We start from the raw sequence: 24,680 nt of genomic DNA on the forward strand, positions 1-24,680 counted from the left end.
GGCGGCGGCGGCGGCTACCACAGCGACTGAGCGGTGGAGGCTGACAGGCGGGCACGGCTTCTACGTCTGGGCTGGGAAGCGGAAGAGGCGCCTGTGGTCGCCGCCGCCGCCGTCCCCGTCCCCGCGGTGAAGGATGTTTTCCTTCTCAACCGTGCAGCCTCAGGTGAGGGGGCTCGCGGAGCGCACCGGCGGCGGCCCCGGCCCGTTGCGGTGCGCAGTTCGCCAGCTTGGGGCCCCCTCTCCACTGGGCTGCCGTCGGGGGCTCGTTTCGTGTCCGGGTAGAGGCAGTGGGGCTGGGCAGAGGCGCTCGGGAGGCGCGGGGGTTGCGGGCCTCGGGTGGAGGAGCCGAGATCCCGGCTGCCACGTTTTTGGGGCTTTGGAGAGCGTCGACCGGGCGTGAGCGGAGGAGGTGTGGGGCACCCATCGAGTGTGGCAGCGGGGAGAGGAGCGGGTGGGGGCTACAGCGGCCGAGGAGTCTTACCTAGGAAAAAAGTACGTGAATGGAGGAGAGAGGAGAGTCCAGTAAAAGCTTGTAAAATCTGAAATGAAGCAATAATCTGGAGATGGCGCGTTTTAGTATCTGTTTTTATAGTAGAAGCGGGGGGGGGGCGGGGCGGTGTTATTACAGCTAAAGTTAAACCGTGCTGTTAGTTGTCACGGGTTGTTGTGAAAACCGCAGATAAATTACTTGGAAATTAGAAGAGTTAGAGGGGGGAAAGTCCCTCAATTATTTGTTACATGGAACAAACAGTCTGGATGCAGTTGGCAAGGCACCCTTTATTAGATAGGACTAGTGGGTTTTATGGACTTTGATCTGAACCAGTGGTTTTATTTTTATGTTTTGTGTTAGGGGGATTAGTACGTTATAGTCTTATTACACAGTGGGATTTGATTGTTCTTTCCAGATGTGGAGAATGTGTTAATTGTTTTTGTTAGTGTAGTGAAATGACAGAACTCGAGATGGTATTTTTAGGACTGTGTCATTCCACCTTTTCATAATGGGAAATGCAGGAGGAAAGCTTGATTAGTGGTTGGGATGCTGGCTTTGACTTCTGGAGGCTTTATAGTTTTACCACAAACTCCCAGAGTTTAATTATAACTTTGGACAATTAATTCTAAGGCAGTTTTCATGTCTCGCGGCATTGTCTCTCTTGATCTTCTGTCTATTCAACACAGAGGTGGAAGTTCTTGTGGAAGGACATTTATAGGCAGAGGCTTAATCAGGTAGTGCAGTCAGGTATCGTTCCAGCAGCCAGAGTTGCACTCCAGCTCTCTTCCCTGGTGACATGTAATGAGATGGAGGAATTACTTGTACCATATATTCACAATAGACAGTCATGTGCTAGAGGAGGAGCCCTGATACGTTGTGTACCTGGGCTTCTGTACTGATTCATGAGGTGGTGTCACTGAACTGACTGAGTGCTGCTGAACTGCAGGATTGACTGTGAATGTTAGATACTTAGGTATGTTGCTAAAGTGGGATCCCAAGGAAGAAAACATAAAGGAGACTTTTGGAAATAATTTACATAATGCAGGAAAAATATAGATGTTTCAGGTTATAAAAGTATTACTTTATAGATGAAAATAATTGTTGTTTGGAAGATAATACAGGTGTCAGTAGTACTTAAGAACAATGATCTCTGAATTAGTAAGATGTTGATAAAGCCTCATGATTCAATGCTATTCAAAAGCAGCCACTGAGCTTTCTGTTCAAGTTGGTTCAAGGGGAACCAGCTTGATGAGATCTGTTGCTTGGATATCTGTTCAGAGATAATCTAGAATTTACTATGTTATAATATTTCATATTAAAGTCTGAAATTAAGGCCTACCACTAAATAGAGTACCTCATTTACCATTCTTTTTCTGTTTATGTTGTTTAAAGAACATCTCTTCTGTGGCTGTGTTGTGAAGTCTTATCAGAATGGTGATCTTCTTTTTGTCTTGGCAGACACCAAGACAGGCTCAGGATTTTTTTAAGTGAACGCTTCTTCCAAAGAAGAGAAAGTTCCTGAATGAGAGTAACTAGAAACAGGTTTTAAACATTTCAAGAGATGGTGTCAACTTGTGGACTTTTCAGTGTAGAAGTCGTTTGCTATTGACTTTCCTGTCTTTTTCTCCCCCTGTTGATTGTGTTTCCTTTTTTGTGTCTTTTATTGCAATGTGGGGAAAAGACACCTATTTGGAATGTAAGTTAATGAACTGTGACGGGGGCTTGGTGACTACAATGGAAAAACATTGTTTCACAGTTTTATATTTTATTTGCATGAAATGATTAAGTTTGTAATATTTGTCAGAAGACAGCAACAATCCTTATTGTTCTGTCATCTGGTTGCAACAGCACATATCTAACACAGCAAACAAGTGATACATTAAACAAAAAGAAAAAAATTGAAAAAAATACTGTGAAGGAAGTATTAAGTGTAGTAGCAATCTTGTTTCCGTGCTGTTTCAGATGAGAACACTCTATAAGAAATTGTCTATTTCTTTATTTTTTGTAAGTAAACGTTGTCTTAAGTACAAACTGAGGGCAGTCTTTGCATCTACTGAGTGTTGGTGATCTGTACCTCCTTCTGTATTTGCAAAACCAGAGATTATTTTCTTTAAACCATGCTTATGTTTGAAAATCAGGAAATATAGCCTTTTTTTTTTTTTTCCAAGCTTTGTGAGCTTCTAATCTGTCATGCATACTTAAACTGTCTTTTTTCTTTAAATCAGCTTTAAATCTTTCTTTAAATCAATCTTTAAATGAGGTATCAGTTAACACTGTGGTGTTGAAGCTAAGTTCATGTGGTTTATTATGAAGTCCTCAGTTAAAAGGCAGTGTACAAGATATGCAGTTGTGAGTAAGGGTTTGGAATGGAGAAATGTTTAAATAGTTTAAACAAGCTTAAATCGTTATCTGATTCATTTCCCCCCCCCCCCCAGGCTACTGTTCCTCTGAGTCACCTTATCAATGCCTTTCATTCACCAAAAAGCTCCACTACTACTGCCAGCACAGCATCCATACAGCCTGTCAAGAGGGACACCTCCCCTGAGCATGATCCTCAGAAGAGTGAGGTACTAAAAACCTTTGGAAAAAGTGGTGGTTTGCTTTTAACTGAATTAAATCTGAATAATATCAGTTTAAGTGAATTTAATATTTGACTTGTTTTATAAAATAATGTAACATGACTAAATGAAACAGAATGTTAACACATAGAATGTAACTTTTTGACAGAACTTCAGTCAGTCGGTGCTTTGGCGGTAAGGATTCTATGAAAATACAGTATTTCATTAATAAGAAAAAAGCTAGTACTTGTCTTGTTAGCAGTTTGCAAATGAGGAGGGGATTTGTTTTCACTTTCAACTTAATGTTTCTTGCTCTAAATTAACTAACTTCTCTGTTAATAAACCACTTACTGTCTTCACTCTGAGTTTTAGCAAAATTTGTTTCATTATTTTTTGTGAGAAAGCTGACTGTAACTTAAAATACGTTGAGGGGTTTTTAGAGATTAAATAGCATACTTGCATGTTTTCTTATTTTTCTATTAAAATATCTTTCATTATCATTAGGTATTTTTTGTTCTTCACATTGAAAATCAAAATACAGGAAGTGCAAAGTAGTATCAGATCTTGCTGCTTCTCTTTCAACTCATTTTTACGACAAGTTTTATAACTTCAGAAGATGTTTGGGAGGAAAAACATGGAGTCTTTTGCTAACTGCAGAACTTTGGAAATTAGCATGGATTGTACTAATCATCCCTGTGTTGTGATTCCATTGGTTTTGGTTTTGTGGGTTGGGGTTTTTTTTTTTGTGATTCCGTATTTGCTTCTGGTGATAACTTGATTTCAGTGGGAGATGTGGATTATTGAATGAAACTAAAAGTGTGTTTCATTTATTCAGTTCTGCATTTGTCTTTCTACTCAGCAAGGGAATCTGGTCTCCTTTAAATACAGAGGGTTTTTCATATTTAATGTTTCCTCTCTAATTCATCAGACACCTGTTTGCCTCCTCCTAGCATGACAAAAGTACAAAAATAACAAAGAAGTCTCTCTAAAGTGTTTTTAAAGAAAGTTCTTAAAGCAAGTTGATTAGACTATAATAAACCTAAGCTTAAATAAAAGTTAAGCTCAAATTTAAAATCGGGAAATACTGACATAGTACATGCAGTTCTAATATTGAATAAAGTTGAACTATTAGAACGGCAAAAATAATTATTTGAGAATGTGAAGCCTCTTTGCTGTGAAGTTTGATCTGTATTTGCAAGTAGTACCCTCTTCTGAAGGGTCACAGAAAATGTTTAAAATTTTTTAATTTTATTTTTTAAAATTATTTTTTAATATTCTCCCTTCCCTTAACATTTCAGTAATTTTCCAAGCAATTATTAAACTGAAGTAGGAAGGCTTGATCTCCTCCTTTAAACCATGTGTAGAAGTCAAATTAAGTTTAAAAATGTATGAGTACTTATTTTGAGTATAAGTGGTCCAGAAGCAATCTACCCTAGCCTTTGAAACAGAATACTTTGTTTACTTAATAAATCCATTTTAAACTATCCACTTTGAATATGGTGGTGTTCTGGATGCATCTAGGAATCTGTTCTAAAAATGCTTCTTCTGATATTTTATGCAAGTATTTTTCATGTATGTCTTTTTATTGGAAATCTAGTTTCACCTTGAAAGTAGATCAACGTAAAGCTTATATAAAAACAGTTTAGGAAAAACAAAAATACAATCCATAATGTTCTAACAATCAAAAATCAAGTATCTGTGCAAATACATTTAGAATTGAATATTTACATCTTGGTTAAGAAAATGTTACTGCAGAAGCAGTATTGAGAGGCTAATAGATATTTTAAAGGGTCCAAACCAATACGTATTTTTAAAATGTACTCTCCCATAGAAAGATTTTTTCCTATCTGTAAACTACAAGATTAAAATTACTTTGATCAAGGTTACTTCTTTGGTAATTTAAGTGTAAGTGCCTTACCTCCTTGGTTTTTTTCATAGTTTCTTTGCTTTGTAGGAAATCCCAGATCCCAGTACTTACCCTTTTCCCCGTAGAAACTTTTGCCTTCCATTGTGTGTCTACCCAGCTCGTGGTTTTTTAAGATTTTAACTCTGGGTATAGTTTCTAAATATCCAGTCTTTGTGCAGCTGCTAAATCTGTACTATCTGCAAGAAGACTAGCCAAATAAGAAAGAGGTTGGGAGGATTTTGCTGTTGGCTAACATGGATGAAATGTAATGGGTGGCTATTGCTGTATGTCTTTTCCCCTCGCACTCTCCATTTGCTCTATCATAAAGAGTAGAAAAAGTTGGAAAACTGCATTTTTTTCTGTGCCTGCTTCAGTTGGGGAGCACGAAGGTGTTGAAAAGGCTGAATTGGGAAGAAAATATACTTGTCATAAACGTACTGTGACAATGAAATACCAACGTGTGCAAATGGAAAAGTTATTCTGCATTGACAGTAACAAATATTCATTCTTTAATCATGTCCTTTCATTCACTTATCTTCATTTACAAATTTTTAATTTCAGTCTAAACTGTGAAATATAGATGCTGTATTGAGCCAAAAAGTTAACTCAGTTACTCTTAATTTTTTTTCCCTAAGGTAATCTTAAGTAAATTTTGAATGTTTATTTCTGTTTTGCAGTCTGTATTTAATTTAAGAGATCTGGGATTGTCTGATTTGAAAGCTAACCAGTTCAAAGAATTGGTGAACAGGTTGCTTCCTGGCTACTGTGCAGAAAACAAAGTCTCTTCACAGTGGCATACATCGTACATCTCTGCTGAGTCCTTCTTTGAAAATAAGCATGGTATGTTTCAGAGTAAAGTGCTTATAAGAATTGATAAGTTAGATTATAAAGGTGAACACAGTTATTCTTTAGTTTAATCTGTTGTGCTGTAGATAACTCAGTTTAAAAAATTCTTTAATAAAAAGAGTATTAGTGTACTTTTTATTGTATACAGGTTGTCTCTAGAGTAGTGCTTTTGAATCTTGGAAATTTTAGAAAAGTCAACCCAGATTTTGGAATTGTTTCTTCAAATTTGAATTTGAACTTGGCTGCTATTAAACTTGTCTGAACTCAGCTGTACTACAAGTGCATTGTCTCTTGCTGTGAATTTTTTCACCGGTTTGTTTCACCAAATAGAAGAAATTAGATTTTGCCAATCTACTAATGTGACACAGTTATGAACATCTCTGGTTTACATTAAGTTATTCCTTTTTTGCTTGAAGCAACCATTACAGGAAGACATTAATTAGAAAGGAATTCAGGGTGGCAAACTGTTAACAGTCCTTGTAGAGTATTTCATTGCCGAAGTAAACCAGGAGTAGTTCTTTACACTTAAAGATGTTTTGTTGGGCTTAGACGAAAATACAGGAAGCAAGGCCAGTGTAGATGCTCAAGAATGTGTTAGAAAAAGAAGCATACAGCTGACATTTGAGATACTGTCTATATAGTATTGCAGTTGGGAGAAAGAGCATAAGTGTAATATGTCAGGGCTACTATTAGAGAAGTAGTATTAAATTGCGTTGTGATGTGAAATATAAAGAAATTAACCCAGAGGCAGTTTCCTGAATGTGAAGAAAGAAGTTGCAAATGCTTCAGAGCTTTGATAGATTAGTATGCAATGTCACCAGACTGGTTGTTTCATTCACAGTTGAAAAGGCAAGGTTATAGGTGGAAAACTGCCACAGGCAAGGGAGGCGCTAAATCTTCAAGAACATACTTTTGCTGTAGGTGACACTACATGCTATGGATGACTGTTACAATTGATACGTGTATGCTGTGCCTATACTTGTGCATAAAGTGAGGAGAGTATTTTTTTTTTTTAAAACTAATGTGTTCATAATTATGTTGTATTAGATTAGCCAATATGCAGTATTATAGAAGATTGTGGAATATACAGCACTATAGAATTAATAGCTAATCTTTTTTCTCGTTCCCTAGTTCCTCAGTATTTCAGCTGGTAGCTTGTAAGCTGTTATTACAATCATATAACTTCAAAAAATTTACTAGGAACTTTCGGGTTCTTTTCTGCTGTCCTAGATATATCTAGCTGACGTAATAACTTCCTCAGATTATGTAAAATAAAGAAACCCCACCCTTTTTGTATTACATTAGCTTCTGAATTACTGTGGAGGAGAGCATATGTGGGCTTGGCCTCTCTTCCCCCCCCCCCCCCCCCCATCCCTCCCCAGGTCTCTGATGTTTCTTAAATAAGTCTTACCTGCTAAATGAGGATGAGTTTTTTGAGCTTTTGTAACTAAACAACAGATAAATGACAGTCCTCTTGTCTTGCAGTCTATAGCATGCTTGAAATAGTATCTGCTAATAACTTTTTCACTGTGATGCTTTTATTTATTTATTTATTCTTGTTTCTGTATTGCATGAGGACTGTACAATTAAGTAGACAGTATAGGTTAAAATGTTTTCATATGTTATACATAGTCTGTTTTAAAATGCTCATGAGCAATCTATTCTTTAAAGCCTTTCAAACTGAATGATTGGTTGAATGCTGGTCCTTCAGCTTCATGAAAGTCTTTGGATTCCTGTCTAGTCTACATATCTTTATTCAGCTCAGTACAGATGTGCAGAGTTTTCCCTCCCAGATGCAGCTTCAAGTTCAAGGTTCTGGGTACGAATATTTTTTGGAAGTTCTAATTGGAAAAAATTCTGGTATGTTGCAAAGTGCCTGACATAGGTTAATGCAAAGAAGTTAACTATCTATGTACTGGTAATGGTTAATTTGTTTAATTACAGGTGCCTGAAGGACTGTAGCAAAATGGAATTAATATTTAAGAAAGAAAAAACAACTTATGTGAGAAGTAATGTTTAGTTGCCATTTAATATACGGTATTTACACTTTGCTGTATCTTTTTACAGGTTTCGTGGATATTTTCAGTGCTTTGCGCTCATCTTGTTTATACAGACAGCATCCTAATCCCCTCCAAAATTTCTGTTCAGATGTTCGGTGTTGGCCAGGTATAAAACAATAAACTACAGTGGTTTTAGTCTCTATAGTATCTTTTTATTCTGGGAAAGTATTCTTACTTTTGTCTTAGAGGTGTCACTCAGGAAATACCGGTAAACTTCCAGGAGGAACTTTATGTTGATATTAACACTTTAAATCATGAAGGCTTTTTTGCATTTAAGTAGTGTGTTTCCGGAATTGTTAGTAAACATGGTGTAATTATAGAATCTTGTTCAAAGATGTGGATTGTATTCTTAAAAGATGATAGATGAACTGACTACTTTTGAATCAATAAATATGTTGAATCTAGTATTCATCCAGATGAACTTTCTAAGGTATTTGGTGACTGGTTTAAACTACTCCTGGATGTATGATGGGTAACAACAGGGCTGCATTAGCAAGAACATAATCAGGAGCTCAGGGAGTTCAAGTGTTTTCCTCTGTTCAGTTCTTCTGATCCTACATCTGGATACTGTGTCTGGTTTTGCGTCCCATGCTGACAAAATGGAGGTAGCCTAGTGATGGGCCACAAGGAAGGGTGCAGATTTTTGAGCATGTACGGGGGAAGCTGAAGGACCTGAGGTTTTAAAGTTAGCAGAAGAGAAGGCAAGGAGTGATCTAATTGCTATTGGAGCCGTATGAGTTACCCCTCTCTTGTACACCTCAAAGAAGAGGCAACAATTACAAGTAAAAGCAAAGGGAATTCCTGTTGAAAAATTTTCACAGTGAGAATGGCTAAGTTCTGAAACAGATTGTCTGAAGAGGTTGTGTTATCTCAATCCTTGGATATTTTCAAAACTGAGCTGGATGAGGTCCAGAGTTACCTGATCCGATGTTGATTTAACTAGATCATCTCCAGAAGTTCCTTTTGTCTGGTGCTATTCTGTAACAGAAGGCTTAGTTAAAGCTATATAGTTGATGGGTATTGGTGATTATTTTAAAACATAGTAGTGAAAGAAGATAAATATTATTGGCTTGTGTGAATTATGTGATAAAATCTCCATTGCAAGATTTCTGATGTGATAGAAGATGACATATAGTGCTATGAGCTCACTGTGTTTAAATGGTTTCATTTCTTTTGTCAGTTTCTAAGTTAACAGCACACCTAAGCCATTCCAGATCTCTTCTGGGCACCTTATCAACTGAGCTTTTAGACAAAACTTAGAGCAGGAACCTCAATTCCCATCCTTCTGGATTAGCTTCTGAATGTTTCATGTTTGTCAGCCTGCCTGGATTTAATTCAGCTGTCTCTTCTGTTCCCTGAGCTGAGATGGTGATAGGGTTGGCCAATTATCTATAATGCACAGCATGAACTCCTGATTATTTTAACAGAAAAATTTATGGCAAGAATATATTATGAAACAGTAAGTAGTTTGCTTGCAAGTTCAGATCACAAACATGGCTCATGACCACATGATCCATTCACAGTACTAAAATTTATTGGTTTATTCATCCAGTTTATTACTAGTAGATGCAGAAGTGTCTTTCATACAGTTTTCTGGTTTTTACTTTGTCGTGGTTTAACCCCAGCCAGCAACTAAACACCACGCAGCTGCTCACTCCCCCCCCCCCCCCCCCAGTGGGATGGGGGAGAAAATCGGGAAAAGAAGTAAAACTCATGGGTTGAGATAAGAACGGTTTAATAGAACAGAAAAGAAGAAACAATAATGATAATGATAACACTAATAAAATGACAATAGCAATATTAAAGGATTGGAATGTACAAATGATGCGCAGTGCAATTGCTCACCACCCGCCGATCGACACCCAGTTAACCCCCGAGCGGCGATCCCCCCCGCCCCCACTCCCCAGTTCCTATACTAGATGGGACGTCACATGGTATGGAATACCCCTTTAGCCAGTTTGGGTCAGGTGCCCTGGCTGTGTCCTGTGCCAACTTCTTGTGCCCCTCCATCTTTCTCGCTGGCTGGGCATGAGAAGCTGAAAAATCCTTGACTTTAGACTGAACACTACTTAGCAACAACTGAAAACATCAGTGTTATCAACATTCTTCGCATACTGAACTCAAAACATAGCACCTACCAGCTACTAGGAAGACAGTTAACTCTATCCCAGCTGAAACCAGGACAACTTTTTTGGTCAGGCATCTTAGATTGCTGTTTCCTATTCTCTTCAGTTTCTACTGTGGATATGTTGGGAACATTATATTCAGTTCAATCACAATAGTTGTTTTCATATAATAGTTGCTGAAATTTCTTAGGCCTTTTTTTTTTTGTAGTGGTAGTAATGGGTAGTTTTTAACTTTTTTATTTATTATTACTACTTTAAGTTTACATACAATCACGGAACTTTAAGACTTTGAGATCAAGAGCAAGACGTCTGCAGTCAACATCTGAACAATTCACCGAAACAAAAAATTCACTTTCTTCACTTTTGAAGGTAAATACGGGTAACATTATGAAGTTGTTTTGGGCTTATTCAGACTATCATTTTCTCTTGAATGAATCTTCACAATTTACCAAGGGTGTTTTGTTTCACTAGCGTGAAAAAAATTCTTAATTCTAAAACTTGACCTAATGATAACATACTGTTTTTCTTACTAATACACAGATTTGCTTCTTATATCTCAATATAAAGATAATTTGAATTTTTTAGGAGTGTAGTTTCAGAGTAAAATGGCTCTAAACTCTAGAAATAAAACTTCATGTTCTGTTTGTGTGGCTTTGTTAAAAACAGCTTGGAGTCAAATGAAGTATTTGTTTAAACAGAAATACAGCTAGTTTAACATAGAAGAATGTGTATTTTTTCAAGCAGTTCAGCATGTGATTGATGTTTTAAGAATAGATTGACTTGTGGCTAGTATATTTTTAAGACACAAAAAATTTAAACTTGGTATTTTTATGGGTTACAAACTCACTTACATACTTTTAATTCAGCAGATAACTATCCAGGCTTGGGGTAGCAAAGCACTTAACAAAACCAAGTTAACCTAGGTACTGTTTGCTTCTAATTGGTTGTACAGGAGTCAGGCTAATTAAAGCATTTGATCTTATGGTGTGTGTAAATTAGCTTTGAACTCTCCCCTTCTAAGCATATGTGGTTTATTTCATCTGTGGACTAGGTATACAGTGGATGAAGATAAACCAGAGCTAGCTCCATGCAGTGCTACTCTTAAATTTGGCAGGGCATGTGAGATGCATTTGATCAAGCTCTATCAAAACTATACTTAAAAGATATTTTGCATTTGGGAATAATTTAAGTTGATTTCATGAAGCAAAATGCTTAAGCTAATACCTCCCACTGAATCCAGTGTACAAAGCTAGCTGTGTACAAATCTGCCTTAGGCTGCGTTTTCTGTTTGGAACTGGGATCCAGGAGGGCTCTGAACCTGACCTGTTCAGCAAAAATCAGGGTGCCCCTGCTGGAGCTGTTGTGATTCCACACTCAAGCTACTGCCCCATGTTGCCTGACTAACCCCATAGCATCTGAATTATATGCCTGCCCCCCCCCCCCCCCCCCCCCCCCCCCCCGTGCTGGCCAGGTAGTAAGTTAACTATGTATCAGAACTTAGTGTATGCTAACACTGCTGTGGAAAATATTTTAGGGCTTTATCCTGAGAAAGCGAAGAATTGATGTTGAAAACTTAGATACGCTAATGAAAACAAAAAACATCCCAGAGGCACACCAGGATGCTTTTAAAACTGGTTTTGCAGAAGGCTTTTTGAAAGCACAAGTATTCCTGCAAAAAACACTTGGTAAGTTGTTCTGGTTCACATATCTTGTCTTTGCTTTCAGAAAGTAGTTTATTTCAGCCCGTACTAAAACTTCTTTTGTTTTCTTTTACAGATTCCTTAAGAAGATCACGTTTGCTTTCTTTCTTTCTCTTCGTTCTTTGTTTTTATCTTGCTATATATTCGTCGTTTTTACCTGGCAAAGGTTCCTTTTCTGATGCTGGTTAGTTAACTTTTTTCCCCGCACTGTTTCACTTGTGTTGTTTCTTCGAGCAGATTTAGCACAGATTAAATTGTTGTCACCTGGGTCTCAAAAACATTAGGGTATGTGCAGAAACACTGAGGGAGAACTTCTGGCTTTGTGTATGTGCTTTTGGATGCAGGGTTTTCTGTACTACAAATGACTGAAAAGCTCTTGCATCACTGAATTAATTGCAGATATTGTAAAGATTTTTTTTTTTTTAAATATTCTTGCTGGACACTTGTAAATGGAAACATGCCCTTTTAAAAGGGCAGGTGTAAAGTTAGTGGCTTAATGGTATGCATTCAAGTGCAAAGTTCAGTCTTGGAATGAAATGACTTCATGTGTAAATTTGTTGTTTATCATCTGCTGTTTGCTATTAGTACGCTTTCGAACATCGAGTATCTTTGATGCAGCAGTTGATCCAATCCAGTTGAAAAATGTTACCTTTGAACATGTAAAAGGGGTAAGTTGAAAAGCAAAGTGTGTGTGGGTTCTTGCTTAATTAATCATTGTGAGCCTGAAGAATGTCTTACTCTGTTCAAGAAATTTCATTGTATGAACTGAAGCCTTATATATATTGACCGCTCCAAGATCAAGGAGAGTTTTAACCACAATTGTTCTGTTTTATATCTTTGTGGCATTAATGCGTTATAAAAGGTGCACTCTTGACTTGTTGAATCGCATTTTTAAAGGCTAGAATAGCAAAAGGCAGGCCATAAGCATCCATGTTAATTTATTTTTTGCAGAAGTTGACCAATACAAGAAGATGGTAATGCCATTTAATCGTTTCTGTCTTAGTACCATCTCTTTCGAATATCTGATATTAGGACAGGAGATACAGAGATTCCCAGAAAGAAGTGGGCATGTCACTGCTGATGAGATAGCTTTATTTTTTCAACTGTTCTTTGGCTGTCAGTGGCAAAATGAGGACCTCCCCCTCTCCTTCCCCTTGGACAAATAGATACAATTAATCTCTTTTTAACTAATTAGACTAGTATCTTGATGTAGAATTTTTGATTCTGTATTTATCTTGTTGGTCAGATCTGGTCTTTAACTGTTTGGTTATTCCTTCAGTACTATAAACTATTGTTTACTGATTCCTGTGAACAATTCTAGGATATAGGTTGAATTAAACTAATGGACACTCAGTATCCACACAAATTCTGTACACTTTTATCTCTTCTTCTGTTGTATATTTTTGGTCAATACACAATTAGAGACTTAGTCTCTAACGCAAAACCCACCTACAAAAAAAGATGCAGTATTTTATAAATGCTTAGTTATATTTTGTGGCATGTTTTTAATGTGTAGGTTGAAGAAGCTAAACAGGAATTGCAAGAAGTTGTGGAATTCTTGAAAAACCCGCATAAATTTACTGTACTAGGAGGTAAACTTCCAAAAGGTAAGGATCATTGCTCAGCAGAAGTGAAAATCATATGTAGCCATGGCTATCTTTGTAGCTTTGTTCTATACTGAATGACTAATTTACAGCCTAGCTTCTGAATATTTTTTCCTTTAGTTAGGGAATCAAAAAAGTATATAGCCAAAATGGGCCTAAGTACTACTGTTGTATTTAGTTTGTAACTGGGAAAAATAGTGAAATAATGTAAGGCATAGGTAGTGGATTTCCTTGTTTAAAATATTTGAGGAACAAATGAGTCTTCAAGGAGAGTTGTGAAAGCTTCTGTACTAAAGGATACTCTTAAATGAGGTACTTAAGAGTTGGGGCGATGGTAGTTAAGTTGCATGCTTCCTGTCTTACCTTCAGTTCCCCATGTGTAAAAATTGGTCATTACTGCCTATCCCCACAGAGCATTTGAGGTATCTGAGATATTCAGATAGAAGAAGCAAAGGTGCCTGGATACATCTTACATTTGGTAGAAATTCAATGATAACATTAGGGGTAATAAGCTATGACAGTGCAAAGCAGTGGACTGTAGATTCCAGGCAGAAAGCCTTTCAAAAATCAAACCTCTGTTTATAATTGTTAGCAGCCTTATTTAGAGGGTTAAGAATCAATATTTCTTTGAAGTCCCAAGAAACCTTTTAGAGATGATGTACTTAACTACAAAAACTCTTTTGCTTTGTCACTGAGTGTAACATAGTATTAAAAAATTACTTACTGATAAAATTATGTATAATTGGTGTTAATGCCTTTTTGAGTAGTACTTTATGTAGCTCAGAGTTTTTCAGGTCTGTCTTCCCCTTCCCCACACTGCTCCTTTAACTGTCTCTATAAGGATATCTTTTTTTTAAAGTTAATAGCTTCCTATCACCAATTCTCTTAATTCTGTTATACCTTTTCTCATCTGAGAAAGATGCATAAGTTTAGTCTTGAAAACTTACCCAAGATAATGCAAAAATGTCCAAAAAAACCTGTATTATGCAAATGAATATGTTGGGGTTAGACAAAACTTACCGTACCTTCTTTAGTTATTAAACTAATATATAGTAGTTCTTTATCTTGAAAGGCAGGGGGGTTTATGTAACTGAACTCTTAAAAGGCCTTTATTTCTACCTTGTGGCTTTCAGCACCTTTAGTGCTTCCGAACTGCTTTAGACAGTTCAGAAACAAATGTTTTCATTTAAAAGGATGGTAAGCTTAATCATAGTAGAAGGTCAGATGAATCTGAAATATGTAAACCTGGTAAGTCTCTTTCCTGTTAGTGCTCTACACTGTTTAAAGACAATTACTTGGAATCATTTAGTTTAAAAGAAAAAAAAAAAAAAAGTTCCACTTTCAGAAACGGCTAGGAAAATGTCAGTTTGAGGAAGACACTGTTAGGAATTCAGCTGCTAAACTCAACAGTGATTTTGCAGAATACTTTGGGCTTCTGTAGAAACAGATAGTCTTGCAAGTCTTTGTTGTTTAAATACATATTAGAGTGTATCTAGATCTGTTATAGGAAGCTTCTTCAGACTGCAAGTAAGGAGCAGTATCTGAAATGGGATGTTAGCAGCTTTTTGACACCAAGTGTAAATTATTTCTTCCAATGCATGGAAGAAATGGTACCTGTGTAATATGTGGGCTTAGTGTTTTTGTTGTTGTTTGGTTTTTTTGTTTGTCTTTATAGGTATTCTGTTAGTTGGACCACCTGGTACTGGTAAAACTCTTCTTGCACGGGCTGTAGCGGGTGAAGCTGATGTTCCATTTTATTATGCATCTGGATCAGAGTTTGATGAGATGTTTGTTGGTGTAGGAGCTAGTCGCATCCGAAGCCTATTCAGTAAGTTAAATACTTGTGGTTTTGAAATCTTTTCACATGCGAGATTAAGTATTCAGTGTTGTTTACAAGGTTTGATTAGGTACAGTTCTGGTTACTGGAAAGTAGTAGTGTATGAGGCTAATAAATAAAACTTTTAACTGTGTAGGTAAATATTAGAATTCTGTGAGCATCAATTAACTGTAGAATCTTGCTAGTTATCAGATGAAATTATAGCAAAAGTTATAACTGATGTTACAACATTCCCAGCGAGAAGTAATTTAATTAGAAATGTAATGTCCTATAAACTAAATGGAGTATTTTAAATTGTAATTTACTTAGTCATATGTAAATTGCTGTAAATTTGAAATTGTAAATTTAGCATAAAAAATAGCATTAACTTTCTCAATTATTTCCCTCATATTTTCATAATTTTTTAAAATCTGAATTAGAGCTTTACAGCATCACAGTGTAGCACTAAGGTGAGATTTCCTTTCTCACACCCATCAACAGGCCTAGGGCATTATAATGAAACTTTTAAAATTAGTGTTTAGATTGATAACTTTCACAGAAGAGGCTTTCTATTTTAAGTATGCAAATAAGTATTATCAGGAGAGGAGGGAATTCTACTTCTCTCTTGAATGGAAAATTGATAGTGTCAGGCATATACAACGTAGAAAGTAGTTTGCGTTTGTAGGAGAAATGTGACTTGCTTCACGTGGAAGGGATGCAAAATGTAACACATGTTGTACCTTAAAATGTGCTTTTCTTTCTGTTGACTACAGAAGTTTAGATGACTGACTTGTACATTAATATCAATGTTAAGGTATGTCTAGCTGGGTGAGATGAGTTGCATCCTGGTATGCATGTACCTGTTGATGGTCTTAAAGTTTATTATTGCATTTTTATTTTGTGTTTTCAATACCTGTAAACTTGAGGGTGAGGTCTACACTGTTAAATAACAAGCAGGTTCTATTAAAATAAGTTAGGGTTTAGACCTGTCACATTTCATATTATTTTTATTTAATAAGTGAATGTTGTCTGCCCAAGCCTATAAAATAAACTGTTGTAGGGAGTTGATACAAAATACAACAAATTTCTTAATCTATTTTGTTAGTAATTTCTTGTAGCACGATAAGTGGAGATGAAGAAACTTGCTTCTCTTTTTGTATCGCCTCATTTCAAATATATATTTCATTTTTTTTAGGCTAAAATCAAGACAGTTCTGGTGATGTCTCATAGAACACTTTATAATCCAAGAGTAATAGAAATAGTAGAATCCTAAATTACATGATACACTGTCTGTTCCTTTGTGTGGTTGAAGTGTCTTGCTATTTTTGTTTTGTCAGGGGAAGCAAAAGCAAATGCACCATGCGTTATATTTATTGATGAGTTGGACTCTGTTGGTGGGAAGAGAATTGAATCTCCAATGCATCCCTATTCAAGACAGACCATTAATCAACTTCTTGCTGAAATGGATGGGTAAATATATGGATTCTGAGGGCACAGAAAGTGCTTGACTGACTGGTATTTTGAATATTTGGGTGATTTTTTTCTTCCTTTACAGCTTTGATGTTTTTCGTTATTTTTTGCAGTGCTTTTAAGGGTACAAATTTCAGATGCTTGTATGACCACTTTGTAGTACTGCCAACAGTAGCATTAATGGCCTTACTGTAAAGAATGTAGAAGCTTCTGAATTGTAGTAGTACAATAGCTGCAATTATTTTACATAATTTCTCAATTTTTTTAGGCTGGCTATGTATCTAAAGGAGAAGTTCAACTGTGAGATCAGGGCATATTTTTAACCAGTTGCTGGGTTAAACGTGGTCATTCTTGGATAACGTTATGGTTTGATAGCTTGTTTTTGACTAGCCAGTTGAGGTAGACCGAAATAAGAAATAGAAGTAGTTATTGACAAAAAAAGGTGTAAATTCTGTCTCCTCCTCCCCAAAGAAACCCAATTTCACCCTTTTTTTTTTCCATACAGCTTTAAACCTAATGAAGGTGTTGTTATTATTGGTGCAACAAACTTCCCTGAAGCATTAGATAAGTGAGTATATTGTATTGATTGTTTTTACAGAGCATGTATTAAAAAACAAAGAGACAACAAAAAACCCCACCCTGCAACAACAACGAAGTTGCTTGTGATAATCTTGAAGTATTACAGCATTATAGCTGGGTATTTTCCCCCTCTTAAAAAGAATATGTATTGACCAATTACGGCATTTAAAAGGTTGTTGAGTGAAATACAGAGAGATAATTAACATGCTTCTAAGCATCTAAAATTTCTAGAAGTTTTTCTGCTTAAATTGACTAGTTGCATTCCTTGTTTGCAATGCAAATCTTCAAATGCAAAAAAAAAACCTTTAAAAAGTGTTGGTAATAAACATCTTTCATCTGTCTTTTTACAAACAGATAAGAAAATGTATTCTTTGCATCTGTACACCAGACATAGTCTATGTAGATGTCTTTAGAAATATCAGATGGGTTTTTGTTCCTTGTATATGTTAGTAACAGTTTACTGTAGCATTTTAAGTCAATGTATTAAATTGTCTTTTCCCTTAGTGCTTTAATACGTCCTGGTCGCTTTGATATGCAAGTTACTGTTCCCAAGCCTGATGTAAGAGGTCGTACAGAAATTCTGAAGTGGTACCTAAATAAAATAAAGTATGACCCATGTAAGTAAATACTTTACTGTAATACCTTTTTATGTAACAGTTTTTATCCTGGATCAGCCCACTCATGTATTAGTCCTTTATGCCATCGGCAATTGTGGCTTTACCGTGTGTCTCAGTAAAGAACACAAAAATTGTCTAGTATGTAGTGTTACGACAGTTTTCTGAGGCGGTGTTTCTTTCTAGTCCCCAACAGTTCATAGTGTCTTAAGAATTAGGCTTCACTTCTAAAGCTGACAAGTTTTTGTTTGATGCATTATTTCTAGTAGACCATGATTCTTGGTTGTAATTCAATAATTTCTTGATGTTTCTTCATGTTACAAGCTTTTTCAGGAGCAACATGGACCCTAATGACAAGTTTGTTTTTCCCCACAGCTGTTGATCCAGAAATAATTGCACGAGGCACAGTAGGATTTTCTGGAGCAGAGCTTGAGAATCTTGTAAATCAAGCTGCCTTAAAGGCAGCTGTTGATGGAAAAGATATGGTAACCATGAAAGAACTAGAATTCTCCAAGGACAAAATTCTAATGGGTACGATTTTATACAAAAGACATACATATATGTTGCAGTACACAGGGGTTTTCTTGTGTGATTAAGACTTTTATAGAGAAAGAGAGAAGTTTTTATGCTGTTGGGTTTTGGTTTATTGTTTTTTTTGGGTGGGGGTTTTTTGTTTGTTTGGTTTGGTTTTTTAGAACAAATAAGTCTCATGTTAATTCTGAATAGAACCTTTGGAGACTGGAGAGTATTATGTAAAATCTAGTATGGAATACATCCTTTAAGACTTGATACTTTTTATCAAAAACGCTGCATGTTGTACTTCAGCCTAGAGGAAGACACAGGCTTGATATCTTACCCTTCCCTTACTTATTCCTAAAGGAAAGGAGAGAATAAACAACCAGAAACTTGGAACTTCTGTTTAGCTTGTCATGTGATAACACAAAACTTAAACACCTGAGACATATACACTAAAAATCTGGGCTGTTCATATAGGAGAGAAGAAATGGAATTTTCTCAGATACTCAGACTGCATTTTAAATCTATTCCATTAAAAGCAACTTGTCTGTAGAGTATATTGAGGTCCATTTTAGACATTAAAATCCTATGCGTAAACATTTTGCACTTAATGAGTGTGTGTTAATTTTGTTTGCATGCTGTTCCTCCGCAACTTTATGCTCTGTTTTAGTGTATGTAATGTGTGGATTGTGGTGGTCAGCTGTACAAAAAGTTTATTTAATGTTCCTCTGTTTAAGGACCTGAACGTAGAAGTGTAGAAATTGATGAGAAAAACAAAACCATCACTGCTTACCATGAATCTGGACATGCTATCATTGCATATTATACTAAGGATGCAATGCCGATCAACAAGGCTACAATCATGACACGAGGAACAACACTTGGACATGTAAGTATTTCTAGAACTTTATGTTGGGTTAGTGTTGTTGAGGACTTTGCCAACAATGCTATTTGTTGTAATTACATTAATGCATGTTGTAGTATGTGAAATATTCATGAGCAATCTCTTGGAAAACTCGCTGGTCATCTTTTCTGTGTGATAGAAAGCTTTCTTCCTTCAATTTGAAATAAAATAGCATATGCTAGTATAATAGTTCACATAGACAAGGAAAGACATATAAGTATGTTTGATTCTGCTGCAGTTAAAATAGCACCCAACAGCGAAACTTTGAAGAATGTCTAAAGGACTGGAAAATGGAAGCATTTCTCAACTGTACTTTTAACACAAACATCCTTTATCAAGGTGTTCTTTGTCGAATGTGACTTTTTCTAAACCTAATCAGTTACCTACCTTGTTTCTAGCATAGATATCCCTAAGTTTTTCTATTCTGCCTTTAGCTGCCAAGCATTTGAACAGAAAAATATTTCTACTATGTCTGTTTCTGTTGAGCTTTATCCAAATTAATGTGTTCAGTTAAAGAAAAATATTGGCCTGAATCCTCTGGGCAAGTTGACTTGTGCTTAGTACAAGTGTAGGGAATAAGGAGAAATGGATAGACTAGATTGTTCTGTTTCTTCTGGTGGTAGGTTTAAGTTGCTTAATTTTATGTGGTGCTCACGGCCCGTAGGAGGCTATTTCACCTGGTAGACTAAGCACCTCCAAGCAAATCTGATGAGTGTGTAGACTAGGAGGAGGCCCAGAGCATTCACATTGTTGCATAAAAGCCTTTACATCTGCTTTGGATATAAACAAGAATATTACTCAGATTATTTCAGTATTTCTTCTGTTTATTGTTACCTGACCACAGTTCTGTATCTTACAGGTATCTTTGCTCCCAGAAAATGACAGATGGAGTGAAACTAGATCCCAGTTGCTTGCACAGATGGATGTCTGTATGGGAGGAAGAGTAGCAGAAGAACTCATATTTGGAAGTGATCACATCACAACAGGTCAGCTGATTGGTAGTTAAAAGAATTTTTGATCAAAGCTTGTGGATCGGCATGTTTAACTTGGTTTCAATAACATAATTTAAATCTGTTTGCTATCTAGGTGCTTCCAGTGATTTTGACAATGCTACTAAAATTGCAAAACTGATGGTGACTAGATTTGGAATGAGTGAAAAGGTAGTATCATCAATCCTCAAATATTTATATGGTACAAAGAAATGTTCTGTTCTGTAACTAAATGCCTATTTGGCTGTCGGTGATTACGGAGACTAAGTAGTTCTGGCAAAAAAGAAAGTAAGCCTTATGACTGGCTCTACTATACAGAACTCAACTAGAAAACACGTATATTTGCAGTTTAAAAACTAACTTGCAAGATCTTCACCTCAAAATTACCTTGGAAGTTACTAATGTCTGCAGAAAATGTTTATAATAAAACCAAGCATTTTGGAATTGAGGATAATCTTGAGTTTTAAGAGGGGGGGTGGATGACAACGTTGAGTTTTCTAGATTTCTGAAGAAACTTCTTTAGTCATCTTTATTACCCATCAAGTGTTAGTAGTCTAGGGATTTTGTTTTGTTTTTTTAAATAAGAAAATGCTTAATCAGGATCTATACTGTGACCTGTTGAAATAGGACTTTGCAGTGACTACATAGTTGATGAATATGCTTCTTGTTTTGCTTCTGTTGCAAGCACTTTGGCAAGCATTTGATTAATGATTTTATTTGTTTGCACACAGAAGTAATAGGTGATGAATTTCTTAGTGTTTTAGGTGTACTGCAACAATGACAAGGTATTTTTTTGTTGTTGTTGTTTAGCTTGGTGTTATGACCTATACCGATACAGGGAAAGTTAGCCCTGAAACTCAGTCTGCAATTGAACAGGAAGTAAGAACACTTCTACGGGTAAGATTCTCTCCTCCTCCACTCTGGTACATTTATTTTGAGATGAGTTGAGCATCAGCATACTTGATTATTCAGTTTGCTAATGTACACTGGTGAAAATACACAGGTGGATGGAAGTATTCCCAAGTATTTAATGTAGCTGCAACTTTGAATCTCTGCATATCAAAACTTTTTGGTGATTGTCATGCACAAGTAGTGAGAAACACGTTGGTAGTATTGGGTTCTTTAATATATTCTTTAACACTTCCTCTTACATTTTGCCAGGATTTGTATTTTGCCTATTCAATTCATAGGAAAAAAAGTATGGCTATAAATTGTTTTAGAACAGATGTGAATGTTTTGTGTTACCCCAATATTTTGTAACTTGCAGCTAAATAATTTTGTACAGAATCACAGGAATGGCCATACCAGATCAGAGAGTTGCCTTTTCAAGTATCCTTTTCCTCACAGTGATCAGCATCTGATGCTTAGGGAAATTTGTAATATTCGATAATCACAGAACTTCCGGATCACTGTTCTGGTAATCTGAATTAGTTTGGTACAGGCAGGAGAATTATTTATATCATAACACTTAAACAATTAACACTTTTTGAACTGACTTGGTCATGTAAGAACTGTCTATGTAGAACTAAAAGTTGAAGCTGGTAATGCTGGTGATGTGCACCTACTTGCGGCAACTGGTAACTTCTTGGGTAGCTTTCAGCTTTCTAAAAGTACGTAATACTTCGAGAGTTTTATAAGCTTTTAAAAAGCTTATGTGAGGAACATTCCTTGAATGCGGTAACACTGCTCATAATGTAAAATCAAATATATTTAATTTAATCAGCAAATTTCTAAATCTAGTAAGTCTTTTCTAAGTCATATGTAAAAATACTAAGGTTTGTCTCAGGATTTTATTTTATTTTTAGTCCTACTTCTGCAAAATGCAAAGGTGGCATAAAGGGTAGTTTTTGTTTGGTTTTTGGTTTTGGGGTTTTTTTGTTGTTTGTTTTTTGGTTTTGTTTTATTAATTATGCCAGCTAGATTTTAAATCTTCATGAGAAAGGAGCTGTGCTAGCTATTAAATGTAAGGCACAACTTTAAATGTTTTTTTTTTTTTTCAAGCTGTATTTACCTGGAAACAATTTTTAAAGTGGAATCTTGCTGGTTTTTTTGTTCTAAAGTCTTAAAATCTCCTTCCACCTTTTTTTAATACTAGGACTCATATGAGCGAGCAAAGAACATCCTGAAGACTCATGCAAAAGAACACAAGAATTTAGCAGAAGCTTTATTGAAATATGAGACTTTGGATGCCAAAGAAATACAAATTGTTCTAGAGGGAAAAAAACTAGAAGTAAGATGATAACTTCTGGGATACAGTAACTGGTAATTTGAAGAATGTACATCTAGCAATGCAGTAGTCTTATGCAGCATAGCCTTTTTTTCCCTTCCTGATGTGTGTATGGCATTAGTGACACTTTAATATTATTCTGTCTCTTGTGAGCTTCTGTTACTCATCTATTTGTTGTGTCTCATCAGAGTAAGACACACAAAATAAAGCAAGTTCCTCATCCTCTGCTCCCTATACTCTTCCCACAAGAACTTATTCAGAAGGATAAATCTCAGGGTTGAAGTCAGCATTTTGGTTCAGTCAAATGTGTTGAAGCTGAGAAGAAAAACATACAGATATACTGGTGTGTTTTGGCATAGCTTCCTGGGTCATGCTGCTACATGTGCGTTTGAAGTGATAACCCCACAATATGTGCTATGGAATGTTTTATGGATAGTGACAGATAGATTTGCAAAACCATAGTACGTAGTCTAATGCTTATGCTCTGTTTGAGGCTAGAGATCACTTTTAAAGAAGACTTCTTTAGAAATGTAACAAAACATCTCTTAAGAATGAAGCGGCTACGCAGTGCATCTCTATTAAAGTGAGTTGTGGGAGCTCCATGTTAGACAAAGACATTAGCGATTGTGTTTTCAGTGCTCTTGGGGTTAAAATACACACATGTATGGCTGGGAGAGAAATTTTAATGCAAAAATAACAGGCTAAACATGTCTAAGCCTCTTTGGACCATGTTTTGGGCAGAACTGTGGCAGGGATAAGAGAAATACCTGTAACCTCTGATGTGCTGCTGACAAGATTCTTAGAATTTTTATTACTGCAGTAGATGGATAACAGTGCTTTGACAGTGCTTTTACACTGCTGGAGATTCTACAGAACTAGTTTCTACTAATACTATGTATGGGCGTTTGATAATCCAACAAATAATCTCTTCAAAGAGGGCAATATTGCTCGCTGAAGAGTAGTTCAGAAAATGTTTGAAGCACATGTTGTTTCAAATAACATTCCCAGTTCTGTTCTACAGTAGAAGTAGGGAAATAAAAGCTTTTCTTTCAACCCTTACAGAAACCTCTGGAAATTCTAAGATAATAAGAAAAAGTTTTTGGAAAAAAAAAAGCAGTTTCCACTCAAGTGGAAGTAATTGCTAGCTATTATATGCCAGTATTCTTTTGATCTCATGGAACTGGTTTTTAGGAATAACACATCTTGATCATAATCTTTCTGCACAATTAATTGTAGACTCTTGGGACTATAAACTTCTGTTGCAGAGAGGGCCTTTATTAGCATATTAATGTTGAAAGTTACCATACTTGGACATTAAAATAGTTGGGCTGGTGCCAATAAATGTGAATGGAAATTGGTAGCTACACTTAAAACTAGAAGTAACATGGTATTTTAGAATTTTCTGAGTGTAATGCTTGATTATAACCTAGTTTTTTAATAAGAGCACATGCATTTTTTTTCTTTCAAAATCAGGGTAATTTTCTGTTTGCCTATTTTTGTCAGCTTACTATAGTGACATCCCAGTGCAGTGTGGGAGAACTGCCAAATGTTATAAAACAGTATACCAAATGTCTAGGCTGACTAGTTACAGTTGTACATGCATTCTAGGAATATGCCAACAGAAACATAAATATACTGCATATTTGGCATCTGTTTTTGGAGTAATAAAGGTTAATTTTAATTATGCATATTGGTTTTCTTTTTATTCACTGTAAATTGCTATAAAATGTAATAACAAGTTCCCTACTATGTAAATTGAGGTGTATAAAACATATAAACTTGTAAATAAATTTAAGAACGATGGCAAAATTGCACTCTGTAATTAGATTCTTAGGGAATGTTCTCCCTAGAAATTTAGACCTTTTTTTCAATCACTGCTTCAGTAGTTGGACTTGAATGGGAACTTTCCTGCTAAATAATGTGAACCTGCATTTAGAAACAAAAGCAAAAAAACTTTTCACTTTTGAAGTCACTAAAATCTATATTGAATGATCTGGTTTGGGGGGTAAGTCCTTGAGGTCTAACTTATTTTTCTCATTCAAAAGCTTCTTGCTACATGCAAAGAAGAAATGAGCACAGTCTCAAAAAAAAAAAAAAAAAAAAAAAAAAGGCAGTATCTCATTGGGTCATGAAAGAAGATAGTTAAGACATCAGCCACCAAGTGTAAAAGGTATCTTTGCTTTCTGGCCAACTTAACAGCAGAGGTGTTAATGAAGTTTACTGTCATACCTAAATGGTTGTGTGCATGCAATATCTGTGGGGTTTCAAAAGAAAC

General features: G+C 36.0%; 1 protein-coding gene across 1 annotated transcript; it reads left to right on the plus strand.

Moving 5' to 3' along the window:
- Window positions 1-24,093, plus strand: YME1L1 (YME1 like 1 ATPase). Its single transcript, XM_052804794.1, has 19 exons — window positions 1-163; window positions 2,926-3,057; window positions 5,632-5,794; window positions 7,868-7,966; window positions 10,246-10,355; window positions 11,521-11,671; window positions 11,763-11,870; window positions 12,272-12,354; window positions 13,203-13,293; window positions 14,966-15,118; window positions 16,444-16,576; window positions 17,082-17,144; window positions 17,660-17,772; window positions 18,145-18,300; window positions 19,023-19,174; window positions 20,049-20,175; window positions 20,276-20,349; window positions 20,989-21,075; window positions 22,274-24,093. Exons 1-19 carry the CDS (start codon window positions 134-136, stop codon window positions 22,415-22,417), a joined length of 2,169 nt encoding a protein of 722 aa, XP_052660754.1. The 5' UTR covers window positions 1-133; the 3' UTR covers window positions 22,418-24,093.
- The last annotated feature ends 587 nt before the right edge of the window (window positions 24,094-24,680 follow it).

The sequence above is a fragment of the Harpia harpyja genome, chromosome 1 (assembly GCF_026419915.1).
Source record: "Harpia harpyja isolate bHarHar1 chromosome 1, bHarHar1 primary haplotype, whole genome shotgun sequence".
Taxonomy (NCBI): Eukaryota; Metazoa; Chordata; class Aves; order Accipitriformes; family Accipitridae; genus Harpia; species Harpia harpyja.

What these genes read in the sequence shown, in the direction of transcription:
- YME1L1 (XM_052804794.1), top strand. Translation starts at nt 134, where the DNA reads ATGTTTTCCTTCTCAACCGTGCAGCCTCAG. An exon ending in CCTTTGAACATGTAAAAGGG is followed by an intron (nt 12,355 to 13,202) that starts GTAAGTTGAAAA and finishes TTTAATGTGTAG; the next exon opens with GTTGAAGAAGCTAAACAGGA. An exon ending in CAAGGACAAAATTCTAATGG is followed by an intron (nt 18,301 to 19,022) that starts GTACGATTTTAT and finishes CCTCTGTTTAAG; the next exon opens with GACCTGAACGTAGAAGTGTA.